General features: G+C 40.0%; 1 protein-coding gene across 3 annotated transcripts in view; it reads right to left on the reverse strand.

The window, feature by feature from the left end:
* The window catches only part of Cast (calpastatin), a 113263-nt gene extending 94432 nt beyond the window's left edge, over window positions 1-18831 (reverse strand). Inside the window, exon 1 of one of the 3 annotated variants that reach the window (XM_036207414.1) lies at window positions 18262-18831. In XM_036207414.1, coding sequence (XP_036063307.1) covers window positions 18262-18336 — 75 coding nt within the window. In that variant the 5' untranslated portion in view covers window positions 18337-18831. Of the gene's footprint in view, window positions 1-17617; window positions 17709-18261 lie in introns of those variants that run through there. The other 2 variants (XM_036207412.1, XM_036207413.1) reach the window with 2 other exon arrangements.
* Window positions 18832-19226: the final 395 nt, after the last annotated feature.

Raw genomic sequence — 19226 nt, forward strand, 5'->3', positions numbered from 1 at the left:
AAAAAGAGGAAAGGACAATTAAAGCAGAAGAAAACAATAAGTCCCTGAAAGAAAATCATGAAAAAGCAAGGGAGACAGTCCAAGAGCTGAAGAGGGAAATAGAAAAAATAAAGAAGACACTAGCAGAAGGAATGCTGAAAATAGAAAATCTGAGTAAACAAACAGGAACTTCAGATGCAAGTATAACCAACAAAATGCAAGAGATGGAAGAGAGGATCTCTGGTGTTGAAGATATGGTAGAAAAACTAGATTCATCAAAGAAAACACTAAAACCAAAAAAGTCATGACCCAAAATGTCCAAGAAATTTTGGACACCATGAAAAGACCAAACCTACAAATAATAGGGATAGAGGAAGGAGAAGAATACCAACTCAAAGGCTCAGAAAATATATTTAACAAGATCATAGAAGAAAACTTTCCTGCCTTAAAGAATGAGATGCCTATGAAGATACAAGAAGCCTATAGAACACCAAACAGACTAGACCCCCCCCCCCAAAAAAGTCCCCTCGCCACATAATAATTAAACAACTAAACGTACAGAATAAAGAAAGAATGTTAAGGGCAGCAAAGGAAAAAGGCCAAGTGACTTATAAAGGCAAACCCATCAGAATAACACCCAATTTCTCAGTGGAGACTTTGAAAGCCAGAAGGACCTGGACAGATATCATGTAGACACTAAGAGACCATGGATGCCAGCCTAGACTAATATACCCAGCAAAACTTTATATCATCCTAGATGGAGTGAACAAGACCTTCCAAGACAAAACCAGATTTAAACAATACTTATCCACAAACCCAGCCCTACAAAAAGCATTAGAAGGAAAATTCCAACCTAAGGAAGGCAGATACACCCATGAAAACACAGGCAATAGAAAACACCACAGCAGTAAACCCCAAAGAAAAGAAGTACACATACACTACCACTAAAAAAATAAAAGCAATAACAGGAATGAACAATCACTGGTCATTAATATCCCTTAATATCAATGGACTTAATTCACCTATAAAAAGACACAGACTAACAGAATGGATATGAAAATAGGACCCATCTTTCTGCTGCATACAAGAAACACACCTCAAATTCAAAGACAGACCCCTCCTAAGAATAAAAGGCTGGGAAAAGACTTTCCAATCAAATGCTCTTAAGAAGCAAGCTGGTGTAGCCATCTTAATATCCAGCAAAATAGACTTCAAACTAAAATCATTCAAGAGAGATGATGAAGGACATTACATACTCATCGCAGGAAAGATCCACCAAGATGAAGTCTCAATTCTGAACATTTATGCCCCAAACACAAGGGCACCCACATATGTAAAAGAAACAGCACTGAAGCTTAAATCACATATAAAACCCCACACATTAATAGTGGGAGACTTCAACACCCCACTTTCACCTCTGGACAGATTGGCCAAATTGAAACTTAACAGAGACATAATGGTCTTAACTGATATTATGGCTCAAATGGACTTAATCAATATCTACAGAACATTCCACCTGAACAAAAAAGAACCTTCTTCTATACCTTCTTCTCAGCACCCTATGGAACCTTCTCTAAAATCGACCACATACTTGGCCACAAAGCAAATCTCAACAGATACAAAACAATTGGAATAACCTTCTGTGTTCTATCGGACCACCATGGTTTAAAGTTAGATTTCAACAAGAGAAAAAAACTACAGAAATCCTACAATCTCATGGAAAATGAATAATGCTCAACTGAATCACCAAAGGGTTAAGGAAGAAATAAAGAAAGAAATTAAAGACTTCCTAGAGATCAATGAAAATGAACACACCACATACCCAAACTTATGGGACACTATGAAAGCAGTGCTGAGGGAAATTCATAGCACTAAATGCCCACATAAAGAAGCTGGAGAAATCTCACGCTAGTGACTTAACAGCACACATGAAAGCCCTTGAACAGGAAGAAGCAAAGTCTCCCAGGAGGAACAGACCCCAGGAAATTATCAAATTGAGAGCTGAAATCAAGAAAATAGAAATAAAGAGAACAATACAAAGGATGAATGAAACAAAGAGTTGGTTCTTTGAGAAGATCAACAAGATAGACAAGCCCTTATCCAAACTAGCCAAAAGACAGAGAGAGAGCATCTAAATTAACAAAATCAGAAATGAAAAGGGGGACATAACAACAGACAATGAGGAAATCCAGAGAGTCATCAGGTCATACTTCAAAAACCTCTACTCCACAAAACTGGAAAATCTAAAAGAAATGGATAATTTTCTGGACAGGTACCACATACCTAAGTTAAATCAAGACCAGTTAAACCATTTAAATAGTCCAAAAACCCCTAAGGAAGTAGAATCAGTCATTAAAAGTCTCCCAACCAAAAAAAGCCCTGGACCAGATGGTTTCACTGCAGAATTCTACAAGATCTTCAAAGAAGACTTAATACCAATACTCTTTAAATTGTTCCAAACAATAGAAGCAGAAGGAATATTAACAAACTCCTTCTATGAGGCTACAATTACCCTGATCTCTAAACCAAACAAAGATGCAACAAAGAAAGAGAACTACAGACCGATCTCCCTCATGAATATTGATGCAAAAATACTCAATAAAATTCTGGCAAACAGACTCCAAGAACACATCAAAACAATTATCCACCATGGTCAAGTAGACTTCATCCTAGGGATACAAGGGTGGTTCTACATACGAAAGTGTAGTTGGAGTTTTTCTGCCTGGCCCAGTCAGGACAAATCTCTCTTACCTGCCAGTCTCACAGTCGCTCAGACCCAACCAAGAAAGCACACAGAAACTTACATTGTTTAGAAACTGTATGGCCGTGGCAGGCGTCTTGTTATCTACTTCTTTTATCTTAAATTAACCCATTTCTGTTAGTCTATGGCTTACCAGTGTCTTTACACGTTGCTTCTCATGGCGGCAGCTGGTGGAGTCTCCCCCAGCCTTCCACTTCTCAGAATCCTCTTCTCTCTTGTCCCGCCTATACTTCCTGCCTAGCCACTGGCCAAACAGCATTTTATTTGTACAGAGCGATATCCACAGCACTTCCCCTTTTCTTTTTTTTTTAAGGAAGATTTTAACTTTTACATAGTAAAATTACATATAACAAAACAATTACCAAGCAAGAATTATAGTTACATTATTAAAGAAGATAACCTATCTTATATTGGTGAGTCTAAGGTTTTATATCTAACTTATCTTGTATCATAACTGAGCAAAATTATAACTATCTAGTCTTCAACCACATCAAAGACCTCAGAAGGATATAATATTACCTGAGAACCGGGAGAAGGATGTAAGCAACTTTCGGGAGTCTTGCAGGGTAGACAGAGACAGCTGGCAGCCTGGACAGTCACCTAATGTTCCTTTGTAAAGTTGGGGCATTTGTCTTTAGCCCACAGGGCTAGAGTCTCTATCACTTCTCTCAGTGACCTGTAGAATGTCTGGCAGTTTCCTCTGCGAAGCAGGAACCTGAAGGACCATTTTGTCAAGCCAAGTTCAGTGGTCACCTTTCTATGGGTTCTGCATGTCCAGTTGATCAAGCAGTCCAGGCAAGAACAGTTTCTTGCCCAAATGGCTATTTTTATAAAGGTGAAGATAAGATATGAAATGTCTTTAATGCCCATTCTCCTCTCTGAAGTAAATTGGTGCTGCCAGGAGCAGACATGTCTCACTGTCCAGAAAAATCTAAATTTTAAAAATATTTTAAATGCCATATTCTGAAGGTCTTTGAAGTATTTGAAGATTACCTATCTATCTGAAATATCTCTATGTATACCTAGAAGACTTAACTAACATGGCTATGAGTATGATTATCATAGATGACTAATTATTAATCTTTTTTTAATTATCCATTACAATTTTAAATGAGCTGTAGAAACATAATATAAACAAGAGTAGAAATATACATGCAGTATAACAAAGTTAACTCTAAGTTTGTAGCAACAGACTTAAATCTATACCAATGTAGAACAATTTAAACAAGTTGTTGTTCTTTAAAGGTAAGTTCATTAATCTATCCTTTCATCCTATTATATCTGTATCACGAAAGTCTGTCAATGTAATACACCACATAAACAAACTCAAAGGAAAAAAAAAACACATGATCATCTCAGTAGATGCAGAAAAGGCATTTGACAAAATCCAACACCCCTTCATGATAAAGGTCTTGGAGTGATCAGGAATACAGGGAACATACATAAACATAATAAAGGCAACAGCCAACATCAAATTAAATGGAGAGAAACTCAAAGCAATACCACTTAAATCAGGAACAAGGCAAGACTGTCCCCTCTCCCCATACTTATTCAATATAGTACTTGAAGTTCTTGCCAGAGGTATAAGACAACATAAAGAGATTAAGGGGATACAAATTGGAAAGGAAGAAGTCAAGCTTTCCCTATTTGCAGATGACATGATAGTATACATGAGTGACCCCAAACATTCATCCAAGGAACTGATACAGCTTATAAACACCTTCAGCAACATAGCAGGATACAAGATCAACTCAAAAAAATCAGTAGCCCCCCTACATACAATAGACAAACAGGCTGAGAAGGAAATCAGAGATACATCACCCTTTACAATAGCCACAAATGATATAAAATACCTTGGGGTTACTCTAACTAAGCATGTGAAGGAGCCATATGACAAGAACTTTAAGTCCCTGAAAAAAGAAATTGAAAAAGATGTCAGAAAATGGAAAAATCTCCCATTCTCATGGATAGGCAGGATTAACATAGTAAAAATGGTGATCTTTCCAAAAGCAATCTACAGATTCCACACAATCCCCATCAAATTACCAACACAATTCTTCAATCTGGAAAGAATCATACTCAACTTCATATGGAAAAACAAAAACCCAGGATAGCCAAAAGAATCTTGTACAATAAAACAACCTCTGGAGGCATCACAATCCCCAACCTCAAGCTCTACTATAGAGCTACCGTAATAAAAACAGCTTGGTAATGGCATAAAAACTGACATCTGGACCAATGGAATCGAATTGAAGACCCTGACATTAACCCGCACACCTATGAACATATAATTTTTGACAAAAAACCAAAATTGTATAATGGAAAAAAGAAAGCATCTTCAACACATGGTGCTGGCATAACTGGATGTCAATGTGTAGAAGGCTGCAAATAGATCTATATCTGTCACTGTGTACAAAACTTAAGTCCAAGTGGATCAAAGACCTCAACATAAATCCAGGTACTCTGAACCTGATAGAAGAGAAAGTAGGAAGTAGTCTTGAACGCATTGGCAACGGAGATCACTTTCCAAATATAACAACAGTAGCACAGACACTGAGAGAAACAATCAATCAATGGGACCTCTTGAAACTGAGAAGCTTTTGTAGAACAAAGGTCATGGTCACCACAACAAAACAACAGCCTACAGAATGGGAAAAGGTCTTCATCAACCCCACATCTAACAGAGGGCTGATATCCAGAATATATAAAGAACTCCAGAAATTAGACATCAAAATGCCAGACAGTCCATTTAAGAAATGGTCTATAGAACTAAACAGAGAATTCTCAACAGAGGAAGCTCAAATGGCTGAAAGACATTTAAGGGATTGCTCAACATCCCTAATTATTCAGGAAATGCAAATCAAAATGACTATGAGATACCACCTTACACCTGTCAGAGTGGCTAAAATCAAAAACACAGAAGACAGCTTATGCTGGAGAGGATGTGGAGCAAGGGCAACTCTCCTCCACTGCTGGTGGGAATGCAAGCTTGTACAGCTACTTTGGAAATCAATATGGCACTTCCTTAGAAAATTGGGAATCTATCTCCCCCAAGACCCAGCTATAGCACTCTTGGGCATATACCCAAGGAATGCTCACTCATACCACAAGGGCATTTGCTCAGCTATGTTCATATCAGCATTGTTTGTAATAGCCAGAACCTGGAAACAACCTAGATGCCCTTCAACTGAAGAATACTACTCAGCAGAGAAAAACAATGACATCATGAGGTTTGCAGGCAAATGGATGGATCTAGAAAAAAAATCATCCTGAGTGAGGTAATCCAGACTCAGAAAGACAAACATGGTATGTACTCACTCATAGGAGGATACTAGATGTAAAACAAAGATGACTAGACTGCTACACAACTCCAGGGAGGCTACCTAGAAAATGGGACCCTAGGAAAGACCTAGGGATCACCCAATGACAGAGAAATGGATGAGATCTACATGAATATCCTGGACGACAGTGGGTGTAATGAAGGGCAAGATTTGAGGGAAAGAAAGCTTAGGGGAGCAGGAGATCCCAGCTCGATCAAGAACAGAGAATGAGAACAAGGAATAACAGACCATGATAAATGAAGACCACATGAGAACAGGAAATAGCAGAGTGCTGAAGAGGTCCCCAGAAATCCACAATGATACATCCACTGTAGACTACTGGCAATGGTTGAGAGAAAGCCTGATCTGACCTAGTCCAGTGATCAGATGGCTAAACACCCTAACAGTCGTGCTGGAACTCTCATCCAATAGCTGATGGAAGTGGATGCAGAGATCCTTAGCCAGGCCCCAGGTGGAACTCCAGATGTCCAATTGTCGAGAAAGAGGAGGGATTGTAAGGGCATGAATTGTTGAGCCCAAGATTGGGAAAAGCACAGGGACAAATAGCCAAATGAATGGAAGCACATGAATTATGAACCAAAGCCTGTAGAGCCCCCAGCTGGATCAGTCAGTCTGGATAAGTGAGACAATTGAATAGCTTGAACTGTTTGGGAGGCATCCAGGATGTGTGGGACCTGGACCTGTCCTTAGTGCATGAGCTGGCTATTTGGAACCTTGGGCTTACACAGGGACACTTTGCCTAGCCTGGAATGAGGGGACTGGACCTGCCTGTACTGAATCCACCATGTTTAAATGCATACCCAGGGGAGTGTTGTCCCTGGAGGAGATGGGAAATGAGGGGAGGGATTGAGGGGAAGGTGGGGGTGGGGGAAGGAGGGGGCATGACAGGGGAACCCATGGCTGATGTGTAAAATTAAAACACCAATATAATAATAGTAATAATAATAATAATAATAATAATAACTAATAATAAAAAATAAAGAAATCTTCTGTTTGGGGGACACATAACTAGTAAGTGTGAAACAGTAACAAAGGCAAGTTTTTCACTTCAATTCTGTTGTTTCCCACTTTACTATGCTAGATGAAAGTAGGTGATAGCAACCTCAGCCATATCAACAAATATATTTAAAGGAAAAGAAAATGGCCAAGATATAAGAACTCACCCGTGTCAAGAATACTTCCTGTAAATTTTATTCCCTACAGAAGCACTTTCAGATGGAAGTGAATAACTGAAATGAGCCATATTGAAACAATTTGATGAAAAGAATTCCCTGCAGTATTTATTATTGCTCTGTGGATATCCTATCTAGATCTAAAACTGTGAGCTATCAGCATTGAGTAATTGATGAATCTTGAAAAAAAAATCAAAAACAAAATAAAGCAAACAAACAATAGGATCTAAGAGCCTGTGCATAACCCAAGTGTGACAATGTTGACTTACTGGAGCCTAAGGTGGAGGGGTCACTTGATCCCAGAAACTTGAAACCAGCCTAGGCAACATGTTGAGACTGGGTCTTAATAAGCAAACAGATAAGTAAAGAATAAGCAGGTCCACAAGGCCACATGTATACTAGAACTATATACCAAGTTATAATTGGTGAACACAACAACAACACTAAGGGCTAGAATATAATTTCCTCAAATCATGAAGCTGTTAGTTTGAGGTTAGCTCTGTAGGATATTCTTGCATAAGCCCTGAAACAGAAGCTGGATGCTGTATTTGTAATGGACTATATAAAAATAATCCAGCCATCTCAGATTATTACAAACAGCCAGCTAGATGATTACCTACAAAACTAGAGGCCTCTTAGGAGATCAAAACCCAAATAAGGCAAATCCAGTAATTTCTTATCTGTGTTCAGCCTGTGAAAGCTCTATCACTCCTGCTGCTGAAACCCAGCTCTCTCAACTTTTAGGTTTTAATGCTGCCCTATTCATGAACTGTATTATGCCTCAGGAAAACTCACTTAAATTTATTTTGTCTGAACTCTTTCACATCTCTAAAAAAGCCATTCAGTTTGAAGACAGTATTTGATAGGGTCAAATCTACAAAACCATTCAATCTGTCTCCTCACAGATTCAGTAACTTCAGAACCAGGACAGCACATTCACTCATCTGTAACCATATAGCCTTTTCAGTAAAGTAACAATACCCAGGGTTTTATTGGTTGTTCAAAGCTTTGAGTGTTGTGGGTTTCTTGTTTTATTTTGCTTTGTTTGCAGTATGACATTCCATTCTACAAGTGGGACAATATAAGTTGGTCTTTTCAGTAAACTTTCCCCTCTCCACAGGACCTTCTTGTTCATGGGGCAAATGTGAGCCATAGTGGCTAGCCACCAGCAAGCATGCTGAGAGCCATTTCCTCACTGAAGTACAGCAACATGTATGATTTAAGCCCATTCTAAAAAATGTTTCATTAGGGTGCTTTATGATTTCTACCACAGTCCCAGACATTTAGTTTCTTCTATAGAGACACTAAAAATCCCCCAAGGTTTGTAGATTCCAAACAATATTTTCAGAGAGTTATATGCTTTTTAAAATGCTGAGTTACAATTTCAACTTTAAATGTACTATAAGCACTGGTATTTTTTAATATCAAAAATTTACATTTTTAATAGAACAGAAAGGTTTTTATTAAAAATAATTGACACAAATAAAAATCATTTATGATCAAGCTCCAACATTTTTACAGCTTCCTGAATAAAATTTTTTCAGTAAATTCTTTAATCAAGCATTTTATTAAAGTTTTTCAAACATACATAAAAGTTTTAAGAATAATATCCTGATTTCCTGTATTTCCACCACTTAGATTCAAAAGCCAATTAATGTTATTACTGTATGCCTAGTTGTGGTTACTATTGCTGTGATGAAACACCATAAACAAAGCAACTTGGAGAGGAAAAAGGTTATTCGGTTTACACTTCCATATCACTGTTTACCATCAAAGGAAGTCAGGATAGGGCAGCAACCTGGAGGCAGGAGCTGATGCAGAAGTCATGGTGGGGTGCTCCTTACTGGCTTGTTCCTCATGGCTTGATTAGCCTACTTTCTTATAGAAAGAACCCAGGACCATGAGCCTAGAGATGGCACCACTCTAACTAAGAAAATGCCTTACAGGCTTGATGCAGCTGGATTCTATGGAGGTATTTTCTTAATTGAAGTTCCTTCCTCTCAGATGAAACAAAATCACTCAATAGACTGTATTTTGCTATATTTGCACAAACATGTGCACAGGATTATGCTGTATACCTGTATTTGAAAGTAAACTGCAAAACTCTTGAAATTTAACACTAAACATTTCAAACACTAAGAATTTCCTTAAATTTAGCACAGTTCCCAGTATAAATCCAATGCCATTATTATGCTAAGGACATTAACAAGATCTTCCTAATGACATTCAATTTTATAATCATTGCCTGCTGTAGAATAATCCTCTTATACACTGTAAAGATTTGTCACTCAAATTGGTTTAAAAAATGCTAATTGGTGAGTAGCCAGACAGGAAGTATATGTGAGTTGGCCAAACTAAGGATGATGGGAAGGAGAAGGGCATGATCAGAGAGATGCCAGCCAGTTGCCCAGCAAACAGGACATGTAAAAAAAATGAGGTAACAAGCCATGAGCCACATAGCAAAGCATATATAGAAATATGGGTTAATTTAAGTGTAAGAGTTAGATAGTAACAAGCTTGAGCTATTGGCCAAGCATTTATAAATAATATTAAGTCTCTGGTAATTTGGAAGCAGTTGCCAGGATGGGGAGTGGGCAGTCCAGATAGGAAATGCCCATTTACAATTGCCCTCACAGCTTCTAAGGCTTATTCTAAATAACATCAAATCAGTTAAATCTTTTCACTGAAATTTAAGTATCTAACACTGGGAATAACTGACCACGAGTCATGTAATTCAAATAATGAATAAAATATGTGAGGGTGATATTTGATCTATCTAAGAAATCTGTAGCGAATCTTTCTAAAAGGTAACGAAGAAAAATTAGTTTACCACAACCACATGTGGCTGGTAGGATGGCAACAGAGGAAAGAAGCACGGGGCAGGGAAGGAGCAACAGATTCCAAAAGAGAATGGACTATACTGTTAATGGATTCTACATGAGGTGAAAGAAACTAGTGTCAGTGCTAGGCATTCTGCATGTGTTCCCCTTTGCTCTCCATAATGACACTAGGGACCACACAGTGTCTCCTCATCTGTGGATAAAGAGAGTTGATGCTCTGCTCTGCCAAGACACTTAATGATTACAATCTGGTAAAAGACTGGGCCATATAGAATCAGGTACAACCTAGATAGGATTTTGTGATTTGCATCAAGTCTTTATGGTAATCTAGCATCCTAACATGAAAACAAAACAGCAGAGCAAAACATATTCTGATTTTAAAACTAATCTGTTATAAAGAATTAGTCAACACTTAATAAATGTGGATTAGAGGAAAAGCCAAAGCCAGAAAAGAGCAAGACAGAACACCATGCAGGGTTAAGACAGATAGAAGTGGCCAGTGCTATAGGAGTTTAGTGGCTGGTGTGTGTTTGGGAGAGGTGGCAGATAAAAAGCTTTTCTCTCTTACATCAAGGAGGAATAATTCTCCAAATTCTTTCTATCCCAGACACTGGCAGATATTTGGCAAGGATAGCTGTCCTGTGTCCTCATTCTAAGACATAACATTTTATGTTTGAAATAGTTCCCCACAGCAAAGCCATAAACCTATGAGGAAGTTAGGAGTCACAAGGATTGCAGCAGGAGCTTGTACCCTGCTAGGGACTTCTGCTTTGCAGCATCTGGGGACCTTCCTTAGTGTTATCTAGATACACACAGGTACACACAGAGACAAGGGTACATGCCACACCAAGTGGGATACAAACATCTGCCTATAATGGAAGACAGAGAACCAGTAATTCCAGGAGTATAAGAAGTGCTTAAGGCTAGTGTGCTTCTGAAACTAAGAATTAAAAAGGAAATATACAGTTTCTTTTAGGAGAAAATAGAAATAATCTATAAGAATGGCTGCATCAATCTGGAAATATGCTTTAAAATATTGATCTTGTACTTTAATGAGTAAACTACATGGTTAATGTGTGATGTCTAAACAAAGTTGATTGAAAATGTTACTTGAAAACTGTACTTCAGCATGGATATAGGTCATTCAGACATACACAGTCAGGTCCAGAGACACGACAGCAAAATTGTGAAGTGAGGATAAGGTTTTCTAAGGAGCCCTGGATCTCCCCAGCACATGCAGCCCAGTTCTGTCAGTCCTGTCACAAACTCCAGGAAGCCTTGTCCCGGCACCCTCCAGAGGACAGAAACCACCCAAGTAGGTTAGCAAGGCTTCCATCCTGCCCAGTACGCTGTAAGCACTGAAGGAGCTTTGGAAGACAGTTGTGCCAGAGTGTAGGATATTAGATTGTGACTGTGTAGGTCAGGGAGTAGATAATTTTTTCTAAAATTCCTTTGCTGTTTCTATTATGCATCCAGGATCAGGGACAATTGGTCTTGTACACACCATAAAAGAGCTCCCTGCTTTTCAGAACACCAACTGAGCTGGTACCATGGGAAGTTTCCCAGGGTCAAGCAGGCTGGGTATCACCTGGGGAAACCGATTGCTCAACAGTGGAGCTCAGTGCCCTATTTTGACTCTGGCATTTCTGGTCCAGTTCCAAGCCTTTGTGAGAAGAATTAGATCTTCCTATCTTTACAGCAGCCTATCTCACAGTAAAGCAAACAAACTGCCCCTTGATTGCCACTCGCTCACGGATGACTTCCTAAATGCACACACTGCTTTTCTAACCAGATGGAGATTACATTCTCTCCTTTTCTGGACATAGAGTAAGACTATGAGTCACAGTGCTTGTTTAAATGCATTTATTTCCATAAACCTCTGAAAATACCTGGAGAAGTATGTTTGGTCTTTTTAGGTAACTAAACTAAATGAAGTAGGAAGACTGAGAAATAGATTGAAAAATTAAGGGGCCATGTGCAAATTGGTGTTTTCCAAAAGAAAAATAAAATAAATAACAGCAACAAACCCTTAGCTTGCATGGAGTCTGCTAATTAAAATGAGATTATTCACCAAGCAAGCTGAAGAACTGAGATGTAAAGCTGATTTGCTTCAAAACAGGGGTAGTCCTGGGCTGTGCACCTGGAGGTGGATTCCTTCCCCACACTTTTGTTGGTGTCATCAGAGATCTAGGCTGGCTACTTGTCAGAATGGATAATCTCAAACTGGGTTTGGCCAATGAGAGATAAGTAGTGTCTGGGTAAGAACCTAAAGCTGTGGTTCTCTACTTGTCAGAATGGATAATCTCAAACTGGATTTGGCCAATGAGAGGTAAGTAGTGTCTGGGTGAGAACCTAAAGCTGTGGTTCTCTACTTGTCAGAATGGATAATCTCAAACTGGATTTGGCCAATGAGAGGTAAGTAGTGTCTGGGTGAGAACCTAAAGCTGTGGTTCTCTACTTGTGAGATGAAACCTTTTTAGGAATCAAATGACCCTTTCACAGGGGCCTAAGACCATCAGAAAACACAGGTATTTACATTATGACTCCTAATAGTAGTAAAAATACAGTTATGAAGTAGAAATGAAAATGTTATAGTTGGGGGTCACCAACATGAGGAACTTTATTAAAGGGTTGCAGCATGAGGAAGGTTGAGAACCACTGACCTGGAGTGATATGAATGTGTGCACCGACCCTTAACATCTCTCTGATCTCAGGGCTTATCCAGGATATAGTGTCTGCAGCAGGCCAAAAAAAAAATTGTCATTTTGGCTTATACAAGGTGATCTTGAAGCTCCTTTAGTCCCTCTTGCCTATGACTATTGTAGCTTCTCCTAACTTCTAAAGTCTACTTACCTTACCTTTCTCTGCTGGCTTTTCAATCTGATCTGTTGCCTGGGTAGCCCACTCCCTGTCTTATATTTCCCAAGACTTAAATGCTCAGAATCACTGCTAACTCTTAGCTGATGTGATAAATTGATAGACTAGAAACCTGAAGGCTATGTAATCTTGGGTAAATAATTTAGCCTTTAAGTTTCTCCTCATTTTCTAGAGAATTGTACTATCCCAATAGCTAGTATATTTTCAGTGTTAAAGTGGAGCCTGGCCCAATGTCTGGTTCTTTTTTTTTTTTTTTATCCTGGCTAATAATACCTCTTATTAAGAGTTATTGAAAAAGATGCTACTGTAGAAAGAACGAGATTTTAGAATTGTCTAAGCCCATGTTTCTTGCTGCACTGGGAACACAGTCAACAACAATAAAGAATAGAAGTAGGCCTAAAGGACAAAGCTGCTCTTAAAAAATACAAAGTGATGCCACAGCTCTTTTCCTCTTTACATCAGTTTGATTGTGTAAAACAAATATGAGAACTAAGTATAGATAAGAAAGTTTCATTTTCTAAGTCAAGAAACACCAGGGAAGAAGAATTTAGTGTTTTACTATCCCTAAAGTATTAAGAGCCTTGGTTGCCATGGTAAGTGTTTGGTGCTCCAGCACATCACTGTGCATGAGATTGTCTCACACAGATCACACCAGAGAAAGTTAACTGCACATAGAAAGAAAAATTCCATTCTTTTCAAGAGCCTACAACTTGGTTAAGCATGGAACACTTAAAGTAGCAATTTACATGCATTAAAATACTTTGTGTGGGAGCAGGATCTGGTGTTAAATCAAGATAGAATGTTGACTATTAATGATGCCAGCTGATTTGTGACAGTTCATTATACCCCTTTTCTTCTGTTCATATGTAAAAGTTTTACTAAGAAAAAGTCTAGAAAACTGTAGGTGACTCTTATCTCAAGTGTTTGCTCCAAAGGCAAAATCCTAGCTATTCTAGTTTTAAAACTGAAAAATGTCAAAACTCACAGAAAAGAGTTTATTAACCATAAACAAACAAACAAACAAACAAACAAACAAAAAACCAGTGAGTGTCCATCACAAGCTAATTTTGTGGGAACAAAATAAAAAATATCAGAGAAGGTGGACCAGTGAGAAGGCTCAGTGGGTAAAGGCACTTGCCACCAACCCTGGCAACTGACTTTGATAACTTGAAGCCACACAGCAGGTAGGAGAGATCTGGCTCCACAGGTTGTCCTCTAAACCTCCACATGCACACTATGGCATATGGACACCCACCCCCTTGCATGCCTGCATGCAGGCCTTCCTTCTCCTGAATTAATTGGCTCTCCATCAGAAATGGTAACTTATCCAACCAAATTTCTTCACTGGCTGGAAGAGTTTTGGCAGTTTTTCTTAACTGGTAAAGTCTGATAGATGTTTTTCAATGATATGGTAGTCATAAAACTTTCTTAGTAAGTTTTCATAAAAAGAAAGTAAAACAACTTGAGGAACGGAACTTCACTGTCATGCTAATAAGATTTTATATCTTTAAAGTACCCCAAAGTGGGGAAAATGAAGGTCTGGCTGATACACCCTGCAAGTCCTGAAATAGCCTGCTTGGAACCAATTACCCTCTTGTCCACCTTGGACTCGCAAATGACCACCCTCTGTTTCCAACCCAAAGAGCCACACTACTTTTTAAAAAGCACTTGCATAATATAATTAACTTTCTGGGAAGTTGCAAAACTGATTAAATAACAATATCATCATATGTTACTCAGTTTTCAAGGCTTTTATGCAAAGGAAAATGATCCATTTAGGGACTGTTAGTCAAAAAAAGTGACATTTAACCTCTTCACTCTTTCTGCCTTAAATACTATCCTCCTTGTGCAGACCTTATAATTTTGTCGTTTTTTGTTTGTTTGTTTTTTTCCCTAAAATTCATTGCATTGAAGTTGTCTGTATTGCCATGTGAAGTTTGCAACACTTTGCCCAGCCTGGCTGAAATGATGGAGCCTTCCAAATGACTGGGCTCCTTGATTATGCTCTCACTGTGGCTATGAATCTAATTAAACTAAGAAACACCTTTAATTATCACAGCATAATAGAATCAACTTATGACTCAGGAATCTGATTACTGCTGTAACGCAAAATTACTCTTAAGTCTGATAATCAGGATGCTCATCAGATATTCTGTAAGTGAAGTTTTTAATATTTTATGAAGTGACTTTTTTACTATAATCAGAACAATTTTCAGACTGTGATGGTATTCAATGTGAAAATATACAATATTATGTTTCTTTGGCTGGCTTTACAGGTAGCATCTTCTTAAATGAACATATCTTTACATTATTCTAATTTTATTCTGCCTCAAGTTAGATTATTCACATCATTCTTAGCATTTATAGAATCCTAATAAAGATATTATAAGATTTACCAGAAGTATTCTGAGATGGATGTGTGCACAACCATCCATTGGGATCGTTTGGAAACTGACTTCAGGAACCAAATCCTGCAGATGCTCAGACGGCCTGTGTAAAATGGCATGTTTACATCTAACTTATGCACAGCCTCCATTGTGCTTTATGCAAAATAGTTTTATACTATTTTGTTTGAGAAATAATAACAAAAATTAGTGCATGTTCAGTAAAGACACAATTTTTAAAATTATTTTTGATTGGTAGCTAAAAATGTTGAAAAAAGGGTCCAACTGCCAATCTTTATTCATAGGCACATAAACAAATAAACTATATATACACTGCATGTATGAAAACATGTATACATATTTTATATATACATAGAATAACACATACATGTATATGTATCTATATGTTTAAAGTTGGTTCTGCGAACCATTTGAGAGAAATTTATGGACAAGCTTTGCATGCCCTAAAGCTGCATTTTATATATGTATATTGTTGAGAGAAAGTACTACATGTCTTCCATTTAATTCTCAAAATGATCTGTGATCACTTATAAATGGCTTTTTTTTAAGTTTAGAAACTGCCCCCCTAGAGCTTTCCTGTCTGATGCTATACCACTAGTCACAATTGCAAGTATGATTGGGAGGGACTGTGGGTATAAATCACACAGCACATCCAGATTTTTAATAATTAACACAAAAAAGAGGTGAACAATCATAATTGTTAGCACATGGTTACATGCCAAAAGGTTACCTGGGATGGGTTAACAAAAAACATCACTAATATTAATTTGACCTCTTAAAATATTTTTGTTAATGTGGCTGTTTGTGGCTCATTGCATGTTTCTCCTAGAGTAAATTTAGAGCTTGATCACAGGCATGCTGAAAGAGTCTAGAAAGTTGCCATCACGCTGCAGTCTAGGCAATAGTTCCCAAACCTGCTCCTAATGAGTATTTTAGCAGAAATCTCAAGGTGGCTAACATGGTGCAGTTGGCATTAAAAGGAAAGATTTAAGCTATCTTCGTCTAAGGAGTCTGGCACGATTTCCTTTAGACACTGCTGAGCTTGGATGGAGAAGTCTGATATTAGTTGAACACCTGCCATTCATATTTGCAGATAATTTAAAGGGTGCATTTTGATAAGACTCCTGGGACAGTCATGACTCAAAGAAAACTTCTGCTCTTAGAACACATCAATAAAACATTTAAACAACACAGAAAAGTGTTGAAGCATCACTGAAAACACATATGTGGCATGTCTGGTGAATCTAGTCCTTATGTTTCTCTTGGCTATTTTACAGATAGGGAAACACATTTTAAAAGACTGACTTATTGAAAGTATTGCCATTTGAGTCAAGAAGAGAACTCTACAGTGCACTTGAAGCTAGCACACCTGGGTGATCAATGAATACTCACTGCATATGTCACCATTTTCTAATTTTAATACAAAGTTTCTAGATGCAAAGATTGTCTTTATTTTTTTAATACCACATGCTGAAAGGAAGGTGGACCTAAGTTTTTGAAATTCTTGCCATAAATCAACTTATGACTCTCAGAGTGTTTGTGAAGTCTTGTTTCTTTGTCTGTTTTTAATGTAATGTTAAAACCATGCTTCCTGGTTTCAAAACATTACATGTGCCAGCTTGACTGGGTATCACACTTAATTGGTAGGACAGTTGTTCAGTGCACTAACCAAATAGAACACGTTTGTCCTCTTGCGAAGTAATACAGAGTAGTGAGATATCTCATTCTCTCTCTCCCATACCAGCCCATTGTTCACCTCTCTCTTTCTTTTCAAGAGTATCATTGATCACAGTTGCTCCCTGATGTTTTCTTCTTTTCCACTCCCCGCCCTCCTCTTTTGAGTTTGAAACTGCACGTTCAGCATTCTTTTCTTTTTAAGTTTTAGCTTTATTTAGCAGTTGAAAAACTAGATCTGGGCTCCAGTGACTCTTGTCTATGTATCTACGTATGTGTTCCAGAGGGCAGAAGTAAGGATTTCTTTCCATACAACTTGGGAGTGAGAGCTGAGTTTGGTGCACCTCGCCCCCTAGACTCCACAGCCCAGAGCTCATCCGCATACCACAAAAGGGTGAGCCTCCGCCTTCTGCCCCAGCCTAACCAGAAGGTCTGCAAGGAGGTTGTACCGGAGCCACACTCCTGCCCCTTCTGACAAACTTCTGACAGTATTTCCTTGACCACCCAGAGGGGCGAAATAAATACACTCCCTTCCCAGTCCTGCCCAGGCTCGGTTACTTCTATTTACCGTCTTGTACCACCAGCTTGCGAAGGCCATGGCGACAACCCCCTGACTTGCTCTGAGACGCGCGGATGGGGATCCGTGGAGGACGCAGAGTGAGGTGCTGGTGAGCCTAGGCTGACTCTCTGCCTGGCTGGGACCTGGCTGGCACCCTACTGGGTGCCTCACAGCTGCCAGGTGGGAGGGCACAAGGGGAGGGGCGCTAAGGCCCGCCCATCTCGAGCGCCGTGGGCCCCATCCGATTCGGCCCCAGGCTAGTTAGGGAGGAGTGTTGGTTCTTCAGGCTGCCACTCCCTACTTGAGGTAGGGGCAACACACAGAGGGCAGGCTCCTTCTGTCCAGTGACACGAGCCCACTCACTCTGGAGGTCCCGAGTGAGCTTTACTCCACCTCCACTCCCGTGCACACTGCCTCTGTCTCACTGGCCCTCTTTGCTCCACGAGCCCCTCCACCCCGCTAATGTCACTACCCAATTTAGAGAACCTCGGGTCACCTGCTTTCCTGCATGCACTGAGCCCTAATCCCTTCCCCGACCCTGAAAGGTGCCAAGCTGGGACAGGATGGGCAACGCCCCAGGACGGCGGCCCGGCCCTCCTAGTGCAGGGTCCCTTAGTCTCTTGCCCCGGGGCTCAGACAGGAGAGCTACTCACCTCCTGGGTGTGGCGGGCTGCGGCGCCGCGCCGGGGCCTGGAAGAGGCGGCAGGCTTCGGGCCGGGCTGGGACATTTTGTGGCGAAGCCGCTGCGGGCTCAGCCTCCGGGTAGGAGCAGCGAAACTGTATAGGAGGCCCCGGCCAAACCTCGGGGCTGTGGGGGCAGGACCGTGCAGTGAGGCAGCTTTTCTGACCCAGCCCTGAGCCCGCGCCCCGCTCCCCCTTGCCCGGCTGGGCCCTCCCCTTCCTGCCCGGAGTTCACAGCAGCAGGCCAAACTTGTCAGCAGCCCAGAGCGGTAATTTAACACCCTCCGCTCCGGGTTCGTACCCAGAAACCTTCCCTGGACGAGCCCCAGAACTTCAGAGTTCTCGGTGGATGACAAACGGAGGAAGCCGTAGGTTGCAGTTCACGGGTCGACTTGTCGAGGCCAAGCTAGCGATTGTGAAACAGGAGAGCTGGACCGGGGCGTGGCCTAGACCTTTTTTCCAAAGAATTTGGAGAATTAGACACCTTTTCTTCCATCTGTCATTAACTCAAATCTAGCCTAAGTTTGAACTGTAGATAAGAAAGCGGATCTTAAAAACAAATTCGTCTCTGAGTGTGAACATGCATTTGGATACTTGCGTGCTTTTGTGTCCTTTTTTTTTTCTTCCCCGCCCCCCCCCCCCCCCCGGTGTGTGTGGGGCAAATCTGAAAGTTTACTAATGTTTTACAAGCAGGAGCCTGTTTGCTCTGATCCAAACTAGCAGTAAGCACAGATTGTAAACACTTATATCCTTTTCTGGAGACTGGTTTTGTTTCTGAGGTTGGATTGCTTTTGTCTTGGTCTCATCTTAGGCGGCACTTCCTGGTTTGGGGCTGGACATGAAATTTAGCAATCCCTTTGATTGCTCATCAAGAGTCTGACAGGTGATGACGCTGGTCACAGAAAAGCCTGTGCCACTGCAATATCATCGTCCTTTC

The sequence above is a fragment of the Onychomys torridus genome, chromosome 15 (assembly GCF_903995425.1).
Source record: "Onychomys torridus chromosome 15, mOncTor1.1, whole genome shotgun sequence".
NCBI classification, from domain to species: Eukaryota; Metazoa; Chordata; class Mammalia; order Rodentia; family Cricetidae; genus Onychomys; species Onychomys torridus.